Source organism: Rhinoraja longicauda, chromosome 6 (assembly GCF_053455715.1).
Source record: "Rhinoraja longicauda isolate Sanriku21f chromosome 6, sRhiLon1.1, whole genome shotgun sequence".
NCBI lineage: Eukaryota > Metazoa > Chordata > Chondrichthyes > Rajiformes > Arhynchobatidae > Rhinoraja > Rhinoraja longicauda.
In genome coordinates this window covers 42,072,633-42,092,519 of record NC_135958.1, presented here as the reverse complement: position 1 = coordinate 42,092,519, position 19,887 = coordinate 42,072,633, and the positions used below count along the sequence as shown (strand labels likewise).

The following is a 19,887-nucleotide window of genomic DNA, read 5'->3' as shown; positions in this document are numbered from 1 at the left end:
ATGGAAAATGGTCAATTTACCCCACCACGTTATCCTTGCCTGTATCCCACCTCACCTGTATCCATCTATTACCTGCTAGAAGGTAGACACAAAATGCTGGAGTATCTCAGCGGGTCAGGCAGCATCTCAGGAGAGAAGGAATGGGCGACGTTTTTCGGGTCGAGACCCTTCTTCAGACCCAAAACTTTTATCCATTTCTTTTCTCCTGAGATGCTGCCTGACCCGCTGAGTTACTCCAGCATTTTGTGTCTACCTTCGATTTAAACCAGCATCTGCAGGTTTTTTTCCGATTACCTGCCAGACTTTGTCCCACCCCAACAATTTTCCCAGCTTTCTCTTCCATACCCGTCCAAAGAAGGATCCTGACCCAAAACAACGCCTATCTATTTCCTCAACAGATGCTGTCTGACCTGCTGAGTTACTCCTGCACTTTGTGTTTTACACAAAATTCCAGCATCTGTAGTTTCTTGTGTCTCCAATATGTCCTTGTAAGTGTCTTTGTACTGTAGCAGGAGAAAGAGTAGAAATTTCAGTTAAAAAAAATGAAAATCTAGAAAAGGGTGGAACTGGTGAAGGAAGGTGGCCGATTAGGAAAAGGGGAGATGCAACGAGACCTGGGTGTCGTGGTACACCAGTCATTAAAAGTAGGCATGCAGGTGCAGCAGGCAGTGAAGAAAGCGAATGGTATGTTGGCATTCATAGCGAGGGGATTTGAGTTTAGAAGATTGAAGGGGGATCTTATAGAAACGTACAAAATTCTTAAGGGGTTGGACAGGCTAGATGCAGGAAGATTGTTCCCGATGTTGGGGAAGTCCAGAACAAGGGGTCACAGTTTAAGGATAAGGGGGAAGTCTTTTAGGACCGAGACGAGAAAGTTTTTTTTCACACAGAGAGTGGCGAATCTGTGGAATTCTCTGCCACAGAAGGTAGTTGAGGCCAGTTCATTGGCTATATTTAAGAGGGAGTTAGATGTGGCCCTTGTGGCTAAAGGGATCAGGGGGTATGGAGAGAAGGCAGGTATAGGATACTGAGTTGGATGATCAGCCATGATCATATTGAATGGAGGTGCAGGCTCGAAGGGCCGAATGGCCTACTCCTGCACCTATTTTCTATGTTTCTAAAACAATATTTGCAAGATACTTAGTGTGGATAAGTAATTAAAATTGAAATACTAACACTTGTTTTTAGAAGCAACTCTGAGAAGGACATCCTAGCAGAACAGTTTTCCTTCTAATTTATTTGGGTGAGACAAATATTGGCACACTGCATCCACGGACACCCGGTTAAACTGACTGGTGAATTGCTTCAATTCTATTTAAACGAGACCCACAGAAACTTCCTTCTCAAATCATTTGTTTTTATATCACAAAATGTGATGCAAAGCAGTTTGGGGTTTTGAACTGATGGTGTTGGGTGTTTTTTGTTATGTATTAAGGACCAGAGGGATGTTGTCTTGATACCAACCATGGACATCACTATTGGAGATGGTCCATCGGTCAGCCTAGCCAAATAAAATGATTGGCCAGCAATTCATTTGAAAAGACCACTGTAAATTTGATGGTGTTACAATTATCTTTGTTTATACTTAATATATTTCAGATCACGGAGTCAGTAGAACCTGGATGACATCTAGATGATGTCAGAACATGATTTGACAGACGTGGTTCAAATTTCTGTTGTTGATTTGACACATGATCAAGCAGGTAAGAACAATTTAATAGATGGAATTATGAGGCATATAATTGACATGGACTGGCATTTTTTATTTCAATTCATTGTCAGGAACTAGGCATTGTTGGCAAGGGCAGCACTTATCACCCGTCCACAATTTATTGCACCATCCTTACCAAAGTCCACAATTTATTGCACCATCCTTAACAAAGTAGTGATGAGCCACCTTCTCGAATTGCTGCAATCCTTCTGCTGCTAATTAAGATGATATTCCAGGATGTCGGCCCAGCAATGATGAAGGACCAGTGACATATTTGCACGACAGGATAGTGTGATATGGAAAGGGATCTGCAGATAGTGGTGTCATCTGCTGCTCTTGTTCCTCTTGGTTGTGGCGTGTGCTGGTTAGGGAGCTGCTGTCAGGAGCCGTATGGATGAGTAATTGCAACGCATTTCACAAATGGTAGATACTACAGGCTCTATGGTTCATGTTCATAAGTCATAAGAGAAAAATTAGGCCATTCGGCCCATCGGGTCTATTCCACCATTCAATCGTGGCTGATCTATCATTCTCATCCCCATTCTCCTGCCTTCTTCCTATAACCCCTGGCACCCTTACTAATCAAGAATTTGTCAATCTGCACCGTAAAAATTCCCAATGACTTGGCCTCCACAACTGTCTGTGGCAATGAATTCCACAGATTCACCACCCTCTGACTAAAGAAATTCCTCCGCATCTCCTTTGCTGTTATTGTGAGGCTATGCGCTCTGGTCCTAGACTCTCCCACTAGTGGAAACATTCTCTCCACATCCCCTCTATCCAGGCCTTTCACGACTCGGTAAGTTTCAATGAGGTCTCCCCTCAACCTTCTAAACTCCACGAGTACAGGCCCAGTGCCATCAAATGCTCATCATATGTTAACCCAATCATCTCCGGGATCATTCTCTGGACCCTCTGAATGCCAACACATTCTTCCTCAGATATGGGGCCCCAAACTGCTCACAATACTGCAAATCTGGAGTGCCTTAAAAAGCCTCAGCATTATAATCCTATTTTTATATTTTGGTCCTCTCGAAATAAATGCTCACTTTGCATTTGCCTCCCTGACTATTGATTCAACTTGCAAATTAACTTTTTGGGAATCCTGTACCAGCACTCCCAAGTCGCTTTGCACTTCTGATTTTTGAATCCTCTCCCCATTTAGAAAATAGTCTGTGCCTTTATTCCCACTACCAAAATGCAGGACTCCAGATTTTGCTACACTGTATTCCATCTGCCACTTATTTGCCCACTCGCCAAGCTGTCCAAGTCCTTCTGCAGAGTCCCTGATATCTCCACACTACCTGCCCCTCCACCTATCTTCGTATCATCTGCCACACAGCCTCCAATCCCCTCATCCAAATCATAGACCTTCAACATGAAGAGTAGCGGCCCCAGCAATGACCCCTGTGGAACCGCTAGTCACTGGCATCCAACCAGATAAAGCCCCTTTATTCCACCTCTTTGCCTTCTGCCATTCACCCAAATTTCTATCCATATTGGTATCTTCTTTCTATAATACCATGGGTTGTCATCTTCTTTTGCAGTCTCAGGTGCAGCACTTTATCAAAGGCCTTCTGAAAATCCAGTTAAACAACATCCACTGACTCTCCTTTGCCTATCCTGCTATTCACATCCCCAAAGAATTCCAACAGATTCGTCAGGCAAGATCGCCCCTTCATAAAACCATGCTGACTTCCGCCTATTTTATCATGTGTTTCGAAGTACTCGGAAACCTCATCCTTTATAATGGACTCTAAAATGATACCAACCACTGAAGTCATGATAACCGGCCTATAGTTTCCCCACTGTTGCTTCGCTCCCTTCTCGAACAGTGAGTAGCATTTGCAAATTTCCAATTCTCTCGAACCACGCCTGACTCTAGTAATTCTCCAAAGATCACTACTGATGGCTCCACAGTCTCGAAAGCCACCTCTTCCAGACCACTGGGGTGTAGTCCATCCGGTCAAGGTGACATATCCACCTTTAGACCGTTCTGCTTCCCAAGCGTCTCCCCTTATAATAGCCACTCCACTAACTTCCACCCCTGACTCTCGTGAATTTCAGACTTTTTGCTGGTGTCTTCCACTGTGAACACTGACGCCAAAAAATTATTAAATTCAACTGCCATTTCTTTATTCCCCATTATCATTTCTCCAGTGTCATTTTCCAGCAGTCCAAAGTCCCCTCTTGTTTCTCTTACTCTTTGTGTCTGAAGAAACTTTTATTATCCTCTTTTATATTATTGACTAGCTTACCTTCATACTTCATCTTATCTCCCTGTATTGCTGTTTTAGCTACCTTCTGGATGGGGTACTTAATCAACAAAAGTGGCTGGGAGGCACCACCATATAGACCTCGTCAGCTGAGCCCAGCTCACTGCTGTTAGACTGGGTGTGCAGTAGGTATTGTGAGAAACATGACAAGGAAAAGATCTGTGACTTTGCCCACAGCAATTTATCAATGGCAGATTCATCTGTCCATTGATAGCATTGATAAAAGTTGCTACCACGTAGATTTTAGGGAGGCATAGTCCCGTCTTCACCGAGGACACCCTCAGTTATGTTGTATGGCATAATGAATCTGCTAAGGGGGAGAGAAGGATCTCGCAGCTCAAAACCAGACACCCAAGAGGGCCATCACCCGGAGCAGAAATGTACACAACCACAATCTGAATGCATGGCTTGGCGTATCCTTCACTGCACTGTCATTGGTGTTGGTTTCTTCTTGTAACGTGTACCAATATACATGAGAAGCATTTTTATTTTGCGTGGTATCCAGTCAAATCAGGAGCCAACAGTTTTATAGTCATAAATGCTGAAACGGAAGAACAAAATTATTACTTGCAGCAGCACAGCAGGTATGAAAACATAGTACTCAGTGGACACCACATTGATGGTAAGAAGGACAGTACCCATGATGGCCTGGGCAGTATTCTCCATTTTTTGCAGTCTAATTCGTTCATGAGTTTTTTGAGTAGCCGTGACGCAGCCAGTCAACATGTTCTCTACTGTACAGCTGTACGCTCAAGAGAGTATTTGTCAACATACTGAATCTCTTCAGTCTTTCAAGAGAGTAGAGGCATTAATGGGCTTTCTTTATGATTTCATCAATGTATTGGGTCTGGGACAGATCTTTAGGAATTTGAAGTTGTTGATGCAAACAGGTTTGTGGATCTTCAGCCTTCCTCTTGCGAGCAAGGCTGTTATTCTGGCACCATTCAATCAAGTGATTGATCTCCCACCTACACCCTGACTAATCATTATCTGTCATTTGTCCAACAATGATAGATTTGGAAATGTGTCCGGCTACACAGTCACAGGTGTAGAGTGGGTACTGCAGGGGGCTGAGCACGCAGCCTTGAGGTGCCCCAGTGCTGATGGTTATCGAGGAGGATATGTTGTTGCTAATTCATACCAATTGTGTTCCGTTGATGAGAAAGTTAAGGATCCAGTTGTAAAGAAATGCGCAGAGACCCTGTTTCCCTGAGCTTGGTAACAAGTTAGGAAGGGATGATGGTGTTGAACAGTGAGCTGTAATAAATGAACAACAGCCTGACTTATGTTAAAGAGGTTAATATATGGAGGCAAAATCTCCAGCTCGTTGGTCTGCGCATGTTTTCAGAATGTGTCGAGGTACAACATCAGGGTCCAGACACTTCCCGAGGGTTCACCTTCCTGAAGGATCTTCTGACATCGGTCTCAGTGATTGAGATTGCATTACCTTTGGGGTGTGAGAAGGCACATCAGTGTGCTCCCTGTCAAACATTGAGCTTGTAGGAAGTGATGCCTCGCGGTCACGCTGGTTTTGCCTTGTAGGAAGTGATGGCGTGAAAGCCTGCCACAGCTGCCGTGTCCATCTCATCCTCCAGTTTAGAGCAAATGCCCCTTTCAGGCTTTTTGATGGGCTTATCGAAGTCGTATTTGGACTTCCTATATGAATCTGCGTCGTCAGTCTTGAATGCCCGAGATCTGGTCCTCAGGAGACACCTCAAGCCCCACACACTTCAACACTTCAATAACTTCCAATGACTGAATCCCATTGCCTCATCTTCACCATGGACGTCCTTCCCTTTACACATCCATTCCCCACCAGGAAGGTCTCAAGGCCCTCTGGTTCTTCCTTGACCAGATACCCAATCAATTTCCACTCTCCTCTGCTTGATGGAACTTGTTATCACCCTCAACAACTTCTCCTTTGACTTGTCTCACTTTCTCCAAGTTAAAAGTGTAGTCATGGACACTGTTGTGGCTCTCAGCTATGCCTGCCTTTTTTCCAGTTACATTGAACAGTCCTTGTTCTAAACGTACACCGACCCATTCTCTATTATAGTGACGACTGCAATGGGGCTGCCTCCTGCATTTGTGCAGAATCCGTTGAGTTCATTAACTTTATCACTGACTTCCACCCTGCCCTCAAATTCACTTGGACGATCTCTGACATCTCTCTCCTCTTTCTTGATTTCTCTGTCTCCATCACAGGGGACAGACTATCGACTGATGTCTACGACAAACCTTCAGACTCCCACAGTTATCTGGGCGGCACTTTTACTACCCTGCCTCTTGCAAAGACACTGTCCCCTACTTGCATTTTCTCCATCTCTGCTGCATCTGCTCCCAAGATGAGGCTTTCCATTTGAGCGCATCCAGAATATCCTCTTTCTTCAGCAAATGTGGTTTCTCCCCAGTATCACAGATGGATCCCTCACCCTTGTCTTCTCTGTGTCCCATGGTTCTGCTCCAGCTCCCCCCCCGACAAAACATGGATAGTGTTCCTCTGGTCTTAACCGGTCACCTCACTAGCGTCCGCATCCAACACTTCATCCTCCGATATCTCCGTCACTTCCAATGTGATCCCACCACCGGCCACATCTTCCCATCTCCACTCCTTCCCACCCTCCACAACTCCTTGGTTCCATCATCCCTTCCCACTGAATCCAGCCCCTTCCCCTGTACATTCCCTTGCAAAGGCCGGAGATGTAATGTCTGTGCCTGTACCTTCTCCCTTACCTCCATGCAGGGACTCCAGTAGTCCTTTAAGGTGAGATGGAGGTTCATGTGCACTTCGTCTAACCTCATCTATTACATCCGATATTCCTGACGAGGCCTCCTGTACATAGGTGAGACCAAGCGGCAGATTCAGCAACATTGAATTTTCCAATTTTAAGTAACCAACCCTCAACAGCCTTCTTCCCCTCCCCTCCATCCTCCTCCACTTGTACCGTTTACATGAGTGCATAGTGTGATGAGTTCCATTTTATGTATGTATACTTAAAAATAACAGGTAAGCAATAGTTTTTTTAATCTGCCAGGCAGACTTGCATAGGTCTTGTGAGCAGGGGATAGGAGATGAGTCAATGGATGAGACCTAAGAGGGTGTATGTTTAGGGTAAGTGATAGGGTTTAATATATAATCCATAATATATTCCTTTATTTGTCCGACACCGGGGAAATTTCCAGTGTTACAGCAGCAAGAGACATTCATTATAAACAAAAATAAAGATAAGGATAATTGCCATAATTTACTGTGTTTTAAAAAAAACTTACTGTTAACTGGTCTGTTGACTGGTCTGCTGGGAGCAGTGCTGGTTGTGCAGTCTCACAGCAGCGGGAAGGAAGGACCTCCGACATCTCTCCTCCACACACTTGGGGTGAAGGAGTCTGTCACTGGTTAATTGGCGGGTAAAATGTAAAAATTGTCCCTAGTGGGTGTAGGATAGTGTTAATGTACGGGGATCACTGGGCAGCACGGACTTGGAGGGCCGAAAAGGCCTGTTTCCGGCTGTATATATATGATATGATATGAAGGAGCTACTCAGTGCAGTGACAGTGTCTTGCATGGGGTGGGAGTTGTTGTCCAGCAGCGATGTTATCTTTGTGATCTATGCATTCATGTAATCTTAAGGATAGCGTAGTCAGGGGGTATGGGGAGAAGGCAGGAACGGGGTACTGATTGAGAATGATCAGCCATGATCACATTGAATGGCAGTGCTGGCTCGAAGGGTCGAATGGCATCCTCCTGCACCTATTGTCTATTGTCTTATCTTATCTTTGTGATGTTATCTATGCGAGATCAATAAGAATTCTTCCACCTGGAGAGTGCGTGGAATCTGCCTGATGCAGATACTCCCACAACATTTAAGAATTATGTGGACAAGTATTTGAAATGCCAAGGCATTTACCAGTGAAATGTTGGTAAATGGCATTAGTACACTGTGGTTGAGATGGGTGTCATGTGGTATACAGAAGGGCAATGGACGTGGTGCAGTGTATATTCTCATTCTATGCCTCTAAGCTTTCCACATGGGCACTAAGGAACACTGCTGCATTAATATCTAAATTATTATATAAATTTGTGGAAGCAAATCATTTTGTTTATGATGCCCAAAGACTTCATATTATAACTGATGAAATGCACAGGATAAATATACTTGGATAACGTTATATGAAACATTGAACGTGTACAAAAATCCCATCCTTTTCAGCAGTTTTGGAGAATCATCAGCCTGAGGATGGAGCTGTACAACCACCTCTTAAACGTCCACATCTAGAAATTTCAAATGGACAGTCTGTCCAAGATGGCACCATAAAGGTATCTTTTTGTTAAATTAAGACTTTACAAGATTATGGTTTTAAAGTTATGGCTCAAACATATGAATCTGTGGAAGTTATTGTCATTTTCTGGATTTTGAAGTAGGTACAAAATAACAAATTACTCTCTGTAAGTTTCTTCAAAATTTAAATAGAACGAAGTTGTTATTTACCATGGTTAGAATAGAAAAGGCAATGCTTTATTGTTTTAAGCTACGTAGTGCATTATTATTATCCTTTTTGTCGAGAAGCATTCATTCAACATACGCAAATGCACTGATGTCTGATGAACTATGGATTAGCAGTCATAAGTGAATGGTTTAATTGCGCCATTCTTGTGAAAATGTGAAGGCGAGATACAAGGATGCCTGGTTTTAATTACTTCGACGTGCTAATTTCTGTAACTGATTACTCTATCAGATTTGTTTGCATCCAGCTATTTGAAGATGCAAATTGTTTTTTGAGGCAACCGGGAGTATATATAAGTTCAGACCAGTGGTTTCTGTTTAACCTATTAACATTTTGAATGGGAAGAGAAACAGAAACATGACAAACAAGGAAATGGGAAATAATAGCATGAGAGTGAAACAAGAACCATATACGAAATGTCAAACAAGATTAAGTTTAAGGAACATATAGGAGAAATTTACTAGTCATCGAAATAAGCCACTATAGTTCCATTTGTTCCTTTATTGAGCCAAGTTGTTTTACAAGAACATGAATCTAATTATTAAAATGATTGCTGCTTCATACGACACTACTCTTCTGCAGCTGGTTTGAGTCATATTTACCATAACAATCCAGCAGTTATTTGAAATGCACAGTAAAGTTGAGTGACATAAATTGGGCAGCAATTCGCATTGAATAGCAATTCACAATATATACATTTCCTGGGGATTTTGTAAAATTCTGTCAGCTTTTAGAAAGGATTACAGTGGGATATTGATCAGCTGGGCAAATGAGTCGAGGAATGACAAATGGAGTTTTATTCAGATATGTTTGGGACGTTAAACTGGGGCAGAACCTTCACAGTGATATTCTTGTAACATTTTCTATGTCGTGTTGTCGAGCAGAGGAATCTCGGAGAACCAGTACATAGTACATTGCTCCACTTTCAGGGAACAATGTAATATGTACCTCATATTTCGCCTGGGCAGCTTGCAGCCCAGTGGTATGAACATCGACTTCTCCAACTTTAGATAGTTCCTCTGTCCTTCACTTCCCCTCCTCCTTCCCAGATCTCCCACTGTCTTCCTGTCTCCACCTATATCCTTCCTTTGTCCCGCCCCCCTGACATCAGTCTGAAGAAGGGTCTCGACCCAAAACGTCGCCCATTCCTTCTCTCCTGAGATGGTGCCTGACCTGCTGAGTTACTCCAGCATTTTGTGAATAAATACCTTTGATTTGTACCAGCATCTGCAGTTATGTTCTTATACTATGTACATTGTACTATGTACCCGTGGACAGGGTGGTGAAGACAGCTTTTGGTATGCTGGTCTTCCTCAATCAGGGAATTGAGCATAGAAATTGGGATGCTATGTCACAGTTGTACAAGACATTGATTGGTAAGGCCTCATTGGAGTACAATCATTTACAAGGATGTTGCCAGGACCTGAGCTACATGTAGAGTTTAGTTTAGATTGTAGATATAGTGTGGAAATCGTCCCTTTGGCCCACTGAGCCCACGCTGTCCATCTTTACATCTATCCGAAACACAAGAGAGAATTTTACAGAGCCAATGAACCTATAAACCTGCACATCTTTGGAATGTGGGAGGAAACCGGAGCGCTCGGAGAAAACCCATGCGGTTACAGGGGGAATGTACAACTGTACAGACAACACTTGTATTCAGGCTTGAAACCATGTCTGGCACTGAGGCAGCAAATCTATCGCTGCACTGCTGTGCTGCCCAGAGGTTGGGCAGGCTAGGATTTTACTTTTTGGAGCACAGGAGACTGAAGGGTGGTTTTATAAAATCAGGCGGGGCATCGATAGGTTTAAAGCACATAGTTTCTTTCCCAGGGTAAGGGGAATGAAGAACAAAAGGACATAGGTTTAAGGTGAGAGGAGAAATATTTAATAGGAATCTGAGTGGCAATGTTTGTTTACAGAGGATGGTGGGTATATGCCAGAGGATGGTGGGTATATGCCAGAGGATGGTGGATATATGCCAGAGGATGGTGGGTATATGCCAGAGGATGGTGGGTGTATGCCAGAGGATGTCTTTGAGGCAATTACCATAACATTTAAACATCATTTGGATAGTTACATGGCAGGAAACACGGGCAAATGGAACGTGTTTAGATGGGACATCTTGGTCAGCATGAATGAGTTGGACCAAAAGGCATATTTCCATGCTGTATGACTTGACTTGGTGCCTTTTATTTTCCCAACAAATTCTAAACCCATAGCATTGTGATTGTAACATTGGTTGAATAGAGGATGCCATGTTAAATTTAAAACACCAGAGGGCGGCCTTGCCACATATCCAGACTTTTTTTGTTTAAAAACAAGACAAAATGCTGAAGTCGTGTCGATGTACTGGAGGCCACATTGGGAAATGTAGATGAGGTTGGAGGAAGTACATGTGAACGTCTGTCTCACCTGGAGGGACTGCTGGGGTCCCTGGATGGAGATGATGAATGTGGTATCGGGACAGATGTTACTTCTCCTACAGTTGCCGGGGAAAGTGTCAGTCTGAAGAAGGGTCCCGACCCAAAAAGTCACTTCTACATGTTCTCCAGAGATGATGTCTGACTCGTTGAGTTACTCGAGCATTTTATCTGTTTTTATAAACCAGCATCTGCAGGTCTTTTTTTTTTTGCACTGTTTTTGCAAATATAAGCTTTAAAATACTTTGCTTCCTAAATATCCTGTCTAACATCATATTTTATAGAAAGTAATTGCAAATTACTATGATTTTTGTTCCCATTAAAACAGCATCATATAATGGGGTGTCAATTTTACAAAAAAATTAAAAACCTGATAATTGTGCATTCTCTATTGCAAAAAATGCAGTGGTTTGCAAAATTTATCATCAGCACAGATATCTCCTTTCAATATTTTCTGCTGGAAAATTTGAGCATGTTTTATTAGTGTTTTACCCTTTATTGTGCATTCAACTCTTCTGTGTACTTCAATTTTCAAAAAACACAATCGTTCAAAATAGTGTTTTAATTTTGAGTACCAGCAGTTTTGATTTATACATTTTATTCCCACAGGTAATGAGAATTTCTTGATTCTTTTCACCAGTTTTGTTCTGGTTGTCAATGACTGCACAATTCTGAACATGTCTTGCAATGACAATAATGGTCACTTTCTATTTGTAGCAGCAATGTCATGAATGTTGAAATGCCTCCAAAGTAGCAAGGTGTTTCAAGGGAGTATTTAGAAACACAATTTGACATTGAAAAACTATAGATATATTAGATCATAAGAAGATGTAGTCTTTTAGAGGAAAGGAAGATGGAGCAGTACAGAAGTTCAGGGAGTAAATTCCAAAGCTTGGAACCTCAGCAACTAGAAGGATAGCAATCAATGGTGGAGGAGTTAACTCTGGAGATGAAAGAAAGTGAGAATTGGAAAAATACAGATAGAAGCTGAAATTGAAACCAAAAATAGCAGATGTATGCTATCTGAAACAAAAACACAGAATCATGGATTAGGGATAATCCGCAGGGCTGGCAGTATCTATGTGGAGTGAGAGACAGCCAATATTTCAGGTCCGTGACCCTTCATTGTGATTTTTTTTCAAAACAAGTCTGTATTAAGTTGCAGGGAAAGGAAGATATGGAGGGTGGATGTTTGTGATTGTATGCAGAGCAAGATTGCCAGGTAATATAATAGTTTTCAGTGTTTGGAGTTAAGAGAAAAAACAGAAACACAGGAGCACGCCCAAACGGAGATGCAGAATACAGCAGTTGCTGGAAATATGAAACACATGAGATTGCCTGGAATGCCCAGTGGAATGGCTGACATCTCTGAAGAAAGAAAAGAACGAGCTAATTTTGCAGGCCGCTGACCTTACATGACCTCAGGCCTGATACAAACAATAAAGGCTGGTTATCTGAAATAGTGTTATGGAGAATTAAAGTGATGGGTAACTGAAAATTCAGGATCACTCGTGTATGTATACTGAATGGAGGTTTATGCAAAGTGGTCTCCCAATCTATGTTTGATATTGCCAGGTCTTTGGCACTTTAATTCTCCATTTCACTCCAATTCTGTACTCTGTCTTGGAGTCTACACTTTCCCAGCAAAGGCCAATATTGCCTCATCTTCCATCTGGGCATATTGCAGACATCAGGACTCAAGTTCAGTTTAGTTTTTTGTCACGTGTACAGTGAAATAGACAATAGACAATAGACAGGAGGAGGCCATTCGGCCCTTCGAGCCAGCACCGCCATTCAATGTAATCATGGGTGATCATCCACAATCAGTACCCCGTTCCTGCCCTCTCCCCATACCCCCTGACTCCGCTATCCTTAAGAGCTCTATCTAACTCTCTTGAAAGCATCCAGAGTATTGGCCTCCACTGCCTTCTGAGGCAGAGAATTCCACAGATTCACAACTCTCTGAGTGAAAAGGTTTTTCCTGATCTCCGTCTTAAATGGCCCACCCCTTATTCTTAAACTGTGGCCCCTGGTTCTGGACTCCCCCAATATTGGGAACATGTTTCCAGCCTCTAGCGTGTCCATTCCCTTAATAATCTTATATGTTTCAATAAGATCCCCTCTCATCCTTCTAAATTCCAGTGTATAGCAGTGTATAACAAAAGCTTTTGTTGCGTGCTAACCAGTCAGCAGAAGGACAATACATGATTACAATCGATCCATTTACAGTGTATGGATTTTAGAGACGAGGGAGAGGCCAGGGTGCGACTGGACCTTGGTTATGCTGCTGGCCTTGCCGAGGCAGCATGAGGTGTAGATGGAGTCAATAGGAGGGAGGCTGGTTTGTGTGATGGTCTGGGCTGCGTCCACAATTTGCAGCAATGTCTTGCAGTCTTGGATGGAGCTGTTCCCAAACCAAGCTGTGATGTATCCTGATAAAATGCTTTCTTCGGTGCATCTGTGGAAGTTGGTGAGAGTTGTAGGAGACATGCCAAACTTCCTAAGCCTTCTAAGGATGTAGAGGCGTTGGTGTGCTTTCTTGGTCGTTGCTTCAATGTGGATGGTCCAGGAGAAGTTGTTGGTGATGTTGACTCCGAGGACAATAGACAATAGACAATAGGTGCAGGAGTAGGCCATTCAGCCCTTCGAGCCAGCACCTCCACTCAATGCGATCATGGCTGATCACTCTCAATCAGTACCCCGTTCCTGCCCTCTCCCCATACCCCCTCACTCCGCTATCCTTAAGAGCTCTATCCAGCTCTCTCTTGAAAGCATCCAACGAACTGGCCTCCACTGCCTTCTGAGGCAGAGAATTCCACACCTTCACCACTCTCTGACTGAAAAAGTTCTTCCTCATCTCCGTTCTAAATGGCCTACCCCTTATTCTTAAACTGTGGCCCCTTGTTCTGGACTCCCCCAACATTGGGAACATGTTTCCTGCCTCTAATGTGTCCAATCCCCTAATTATCTTATATGTTTCAATAAGATCCCCCCTCATCCTTCTAAATTCCAGTGTATACAAGCCTAATTGCTCCAGCCTTTCAACATACGACAGTCCCGCCATTCCGGGAATTAACCTAGTGAACCTACGCTGCACGCCCTCCATAGCAAGAATATCCTTCCTCAAATTTGGAGACCAAAACTGCACACAGTACTCCAGGTGCAGTCTCACCAGGGCCCGGTACAACTGTAGAAGGACCTCTTTGCTCCTATACTCAACTCCTCTTGTTATGAAGGCCAACATTCCATTGGCTTTCTTCACTGCCTGCTGTACCTGCATGCTTCCTTTCAGTGACTGATGCACTAGGACACCCAGATCTCGTTGAACATCCCCTCTTCCTAACTTGACACCATTCAGATAATAATCTGCCTTTCTATTCTTACTTCCAAAGTGAATAACCTCACACTTATCTACATTAAACTGCATCTGCCATGTATCCGCCCACTCACACAACCTGTCCAAGTCACCCTGCAGCCTTATTGCATCTTCCTCACAATTCACACTACCCCCCAGCTTAGTATCATCTGCAAATTTGCTAATGGTACTTTTAATCCCTTCATCTAAGTCATTAATGTATATCGTAAATAGCTGGGGTCCCAGCACCGAACCTTGCGGTACCCCACTGGTCACTGCCTGCCATTCCGAAAGGGACCCATTTATCCCCACTCTTTGCTTTCTGTCTGTTAACCAATTTTCTATCCATGTCAGTACCCTATCCATGTCAGTACCCATGTGCTCTAATTTTGCCCACTAATCTCCTATGTGGGACCTTGTCGAAGGCTTTCTGAAAGTCGAGGAGTTGGATAGCTCTACTTTTGGAGATGGTCTGGAGCACATCCTGCTCTCAAATTTGGCCAAATGTCAGTAAGTGGGAACTGATTGATAACTAGGATCAAAGGAAAAAAAATAAATCAAGATTTGTCCTATGTAAACAAAATGGGCTGATTCTCAACAATTATTTTAAGTGACCACATAATGTATGGGCCAATGAAATATTTCATTTTGCTTAATTATATCTTTGTTTTATTGAATTTAATGCTAAATTGTTGTTACAAATGACCATATTTTGTGGTGTAATTTTGAACTAATCTTGATTTTTGTGTCTCTTCTTTCGCAGTCTGTTCTCTTTGACATTAATCAGGCAATTTGTTTGCGGCTTGATAGCATTGAAGCCAAAATTCAGGCTGTTGAAGCAACTTGTAAAGCTATCGAAGAAAAGATAGATTTGGCTCTTAATAAACAAAGTAGTCCTATCCAGGTTCCAATGGTGGCAGGTTCGCCCCTGGGGGCCACACAGACATGGAACAAAGTGCGCAGGTAAGACGCATGTAATAAACATATGCTTTCATAAAGAATATAGTAAAACATGTGGAATACAACAATTACTCTTACAAAGCAATGACATTTAAATGGTTTTTGACTGTTCTCGTTAGAGTTAAAAAACAATGGGAGCTTTTGCTATGTAGAGGAGCGACTGTGTGTGGTGAGAAATGTTCTTTGGCACATGACAAAAAGAAATGTTGGTGCTGGAGTCTTGTGTAGAACACAAAGTGCTGGAGGAACTCGGTAGGTCACGAAGCATCTCTGGAAGACATGGATAGGTGACATTTAGGGTCGGGACCTTTCTTTTCATTTAAAAAAAAGAATGTTTTATGCAGAGTTCTGGTTGGAAAACAGTCTACTGGCAACAAAACACACACTTTGTATATGTGATTTATCTGATAAAGTAATCTTCCAAATTAAATAGACTGAAATCATCTGATTTTGTTCTCCACTGTTTCTTAGATATTTTGTGTTGTAAACTGAAAATCCAGTTCACCCTGTAAGTTGGACAAGATAAGTTTTGAATTTTGTGTTGAAATCTTAATTAAATACATGTATGCACAAATACATTCGATAGATAAACTTCAATAACATGGAACCCGTAGAGTATTGGTGTTGCTAAACTAGCAGATTTATCAGCCTAGACACAAAATGCTGGAGTAACTCAGCGGGACAGGCAGCATCTCTGGAGAGAAGGAATGGGTGACGTTTTGGGACGAGACCCTTCTTCAGCCCATTGGATATTACCCCTATTGGGGAGCGGCCTTGTTGAGGTGAAGTGCCTTGGGAGGGTCGTGGGACTTTCCATCGCCCGGCGCGGCTCGGCCGCGGGACTTTCCATCGCCCGGCATGGCACGGCTGCGGGACCTTCCATCTCCTTGCGGGGGATGCGCGAGTCGGGAGCCTCCGTCGCCTCGGCAGAAGTCGAACCATCTGTCTGTGGGAGAAGCATGGGGGAAGAGAGAATAAATTTTCTTGCCTTCCATCACAGTGAGGGGGTGTCTGGAGACGTCACTGTGATGGATGTTTGTGTTAAAATTGTGTCTTGTGTCTTTTACTCTGTACTGTTGTGGCTACGTGGCAAATGATTTTCGTTCAATTCCTTTTGAATGACAATAAAGGTAATTCAGATTCAGGTGACGTGTGAGTCTTTGGCTCAAGAGTCTTCGGCGAGGAGGATGAGGCAAGGAGACTACACTTGAATCAGTTCTGCGTGTGTCCGATATTTTAAAATTGGTAGCAGAGAAGGAAATAGGTTTCACTCAACTCTGGATGTGTCCCGTTTGTGATTTTGTCCACTGAAGTAATGGCAGGCAAGTTGTTATAGCGTCTCTCTTGCAGGATGTGGGCAGTCAGGGACACTGCTGGTGCTTCTGACAACTACACCTCTGGGAGCTGTGTCCAGGTGCAGCTCCTGAATGAACGTGTGGGGGAACTGGAGCAGCAGCTGGATGATCTCAGGACCATCCGGGAAAACAAGAGTTTCCTGGTCAGGACCTACAGTGAGGTTGTCACACCGAGGAAACAGGAAGAGCGAAGGTGGGTGACAACGAGGAAGAGAAGTAAACATGTAGTGCAGGACCTGTATTGAAAACAGGTAAACCCTCTTGGGAGCTGTTGGATCGGACATGACAAGATTGAGTGGCAGCCAGAGCTGTGACTCCAACCCTGGTGCTGAGGCTCAATGGTGAAGAGTGACGTCAGGCAGAGCCACTGTGGTGGGGGACTCGATAGTCAGAGGTGCGGACAGGAGATTCTGCGGCAGCGGGCGAGACTCCAGGATGGTGTAGTGCCTCCCTGGTTCCAGGGTCCAGGATGTCTCAGAGCGGCTGCACGGCATCCTCAACAGTGAGGGGGAGCAGCCGGAGGTCATTGTGCATGTTGGCATGAACGATATAGGTAGGAAGAGGAAGGAGGTTCTGCAACATGAGTTTACGCAATTGGGTAGGAGGCTGAAACGCAGGACCTGCAGGGTAGTGATCTCAGGACTGCTTCCAGTACCTCGTGCTAGAGAAGGTAAGAACAGGGGAAATGAATGTGTGGCTGAGGAGTCGGTGCAGGGGGCAGGGATTTAGATTTCTGGATGATTGTGATCTCTTCTGGGGCAGGATTGACCTGTGCAAAAGGGACAGGTTGCAACCAAACTGGAGGGGAACCAACATCCTGGCCGGCAGGTTTGCTAGTGCTACACGGGAGGGTTTAAACTAGATTGGCAGGGGGATGGGAGCTCGTACAGGACAGAGGCACGTGAGAGGCTGGAAGTTGGTGTGGAGGGCAGTGTGGGAAAGGTTAGTGGACAGAAGAGGCAGGTGAAAGGCAGAGAGCTAGCAAGAAGGGTTGGTTTAAACTGCACGTATTTTAATGCAAGGGGCCTGACAGGTAAGGCAGATGAGCTGAGGGCATGGATAGGTACGAGCAACTGGGACGTTGTACCTAAAACCTGATGATGGAGGGGCAGGACTGGCAGCTCAATGTTCCGGGGTACGGGAGCTTCAGGAGAGACGGGTAAGGGGAAAAAAGAGATGGGGTGGTTGCATTGTTCGTTAAGGAGGATGTCACGGCAGTGGTCAGGTGACATTACGGACGGTTCGTCTAGTGAGGCTATATAACCATATAACCATATAACAATTACAGCACGGAAACAGGCCCGTTCGGCCCTACCAGTCCACGCCGACTACTTTCTCTGACCTAGTCTCATCTACCTGCTCTCAGACCATAACCCTCCAATCCCCTCCCATCCATATACCTATCCAATTTACTCTTAAATAATAAAATCGAGCCTGCCTCCACCACTTCCACCGGAAGCTCATTCCACACAGCCACCACCCTCTGAGTAAAGAAGTTACCCCTCATGTTACCCCTAAACTTTTGTCCCTTAATTCTGAAGTTATGTCCACTTGTTGGAATCTTCCCTACTGTCAAAGGGAAAAGCCTACCCACGTCAACACTGTCCGTCCCTCTTAAAATTTTAAAAACCTCTATCAAGTCCCCCCTCAACCTTCTAGGCTCCAAAGAATAAAGACCCAACCTGTTCAACCTCTCTCTGTAGCTTAAGTGCTGAAACCCAGGCAACATTCTAGTAAATCTCCTTTGTACCCTCTCCATTTTGTCGACACCCTTCCTATAATTTGGCGACCAGAACTGCACACCATACTCCAGATTCGGCCTCACCAATCCCCTGTACAATTTTAACATTACATCCCAACTTCTATATTCGATGCTCTGATTTATAAAGGCAAGCATACCAAACGCCTTTTTCACCACCCTATCCACATGAGATTCCACCTTCAGGGAACAATGCACAGTTATTCCCAGATCCCTCTGTTCCACTGCATTCCTCAATTCCCTACCATTTACCCTGTACGTCCTATTTTGATTTGTCCTACCAAAATGCAGCACCTCACACTTATCAGCATTAAACTCCATCCGCCATCTTTCAGCCCACCCTTCCAAAAGGCCCAAGTCTCTCTGTAGACTTTGAAAATCTACTTCATTATTAACTACACCACCTATCTTAGTATCATCTGCATACTTACTAATCCAATTTGCCACACCATCATCCAGATCATTAATGTAAATGACAAACAACAGTGGACCCAACACAGATCCTTGGGGTACTCTGGCCTCCAACCTGACATACAGTTGTCAACCATTACCCTCTGGTATCTCCCATTCAGCCATTGTTGAATCCATCTTGCAACCTCACTATTAATACCCAACGATTTAACCTTCTTAATCAACCTTCCATGTGGAACCTTGTCAAATGCCTTACTGAAGTCCATATAGACAACATCCACAGCCTTGCCCTTATCAATTTCCCTGGTAACCTCTTCAAAAAATTCAAGAAGATTAGTCAAACATGACCTTCCAGGCACAAATCCATGTTGACTGTTTCTAATCAGGCCTTGTTTATCCATGTGATTATATATATTGTCCCTAAGTATCTTTTCCATTAATTTTCCCACCACAGACGTCAAACTAACAGGTCTATAATTGCTAGGTTTACTTTTAGAACCTTTTTTAAACAAAGGCACAACATGCACAATGCGCCAATCTTCCGGCACCATCCCCGTTTCTAATGATGTTTGAAATATTTCCGTCATAGCCCCTGCTATTTCTACACTAACTTCCCTCAATATCCTAGGGAATATCCTATCAGGACCTGGAGACTTATCCACTTTTATATTTTTCAAAAGTGTCCGTACCTCCTCTTCTTTGATCCTCATAATTTCCATCACTACTCTACTTGTTTCACTTACCTCACATAATTCAATATCCTTCTCCTTGGTGAATACCGAAGAAAATAAATTGTTTAATATCTCCCCCATTTCTTCCGGCTCAGCACATAGCTGTCCACTCTAACTCTCTAATGGACCAATTTTATCCCTCGCTATCCTTTTGCTATTGACATATCTGTAGAACCCCTTGGGGTTTACTTTTACAATACTTGCCAAAGCAACCTCATATCTTTTTTTCACTTTTCTAATTTCCTTCTTAAGATTCCTTTTACATTCTTTATATTCCTCAAGAACCTCATTTACTCCCTGCCGCTTATATTTATTGTATATCTCCCTCTTTTTCCGAACCAAGTGTCCAATTTCCCTGGAAAACCACGGCTCTTTCAAATTATTATTCTTTCCTTTCCACCGA

General features: G+C 43.6%; 1 protein-coding gene across 6 annotated transcripts in view; it reads left to right on the top strand.

Moving 5' to 3' along the window:
• Positions 1–19,887, top strand: part of banp (BTG3 associated nuclear protein) — a 127,147-nt gene that overhangs the window by 22,073 nt on the left and 85,187 nt on the right. For all 6 annotated transcript variants that reach the window (XM_078400879.1, XM_078400873.1, XM_078400874.1 and 3 more), the window contains 3 exons: positions 1,600–1,703; positions 8,196–8,302; positions 15,032–15,231. In XM_078400879.1, the coding sequence (XP_078257005.1) occupies positions 1,634–1,703; positions 8,196–8,302; positions 15,032–15,231 (377 nt within the window). In that variant the 5' untranslated portion in view covers positions 1,600–1,633. The remainder of the gene's footprint in view (positions 1–1,599; positions 1,704–8,195; positions 8,303–15,031; positions 15,232–19,887) is intronic.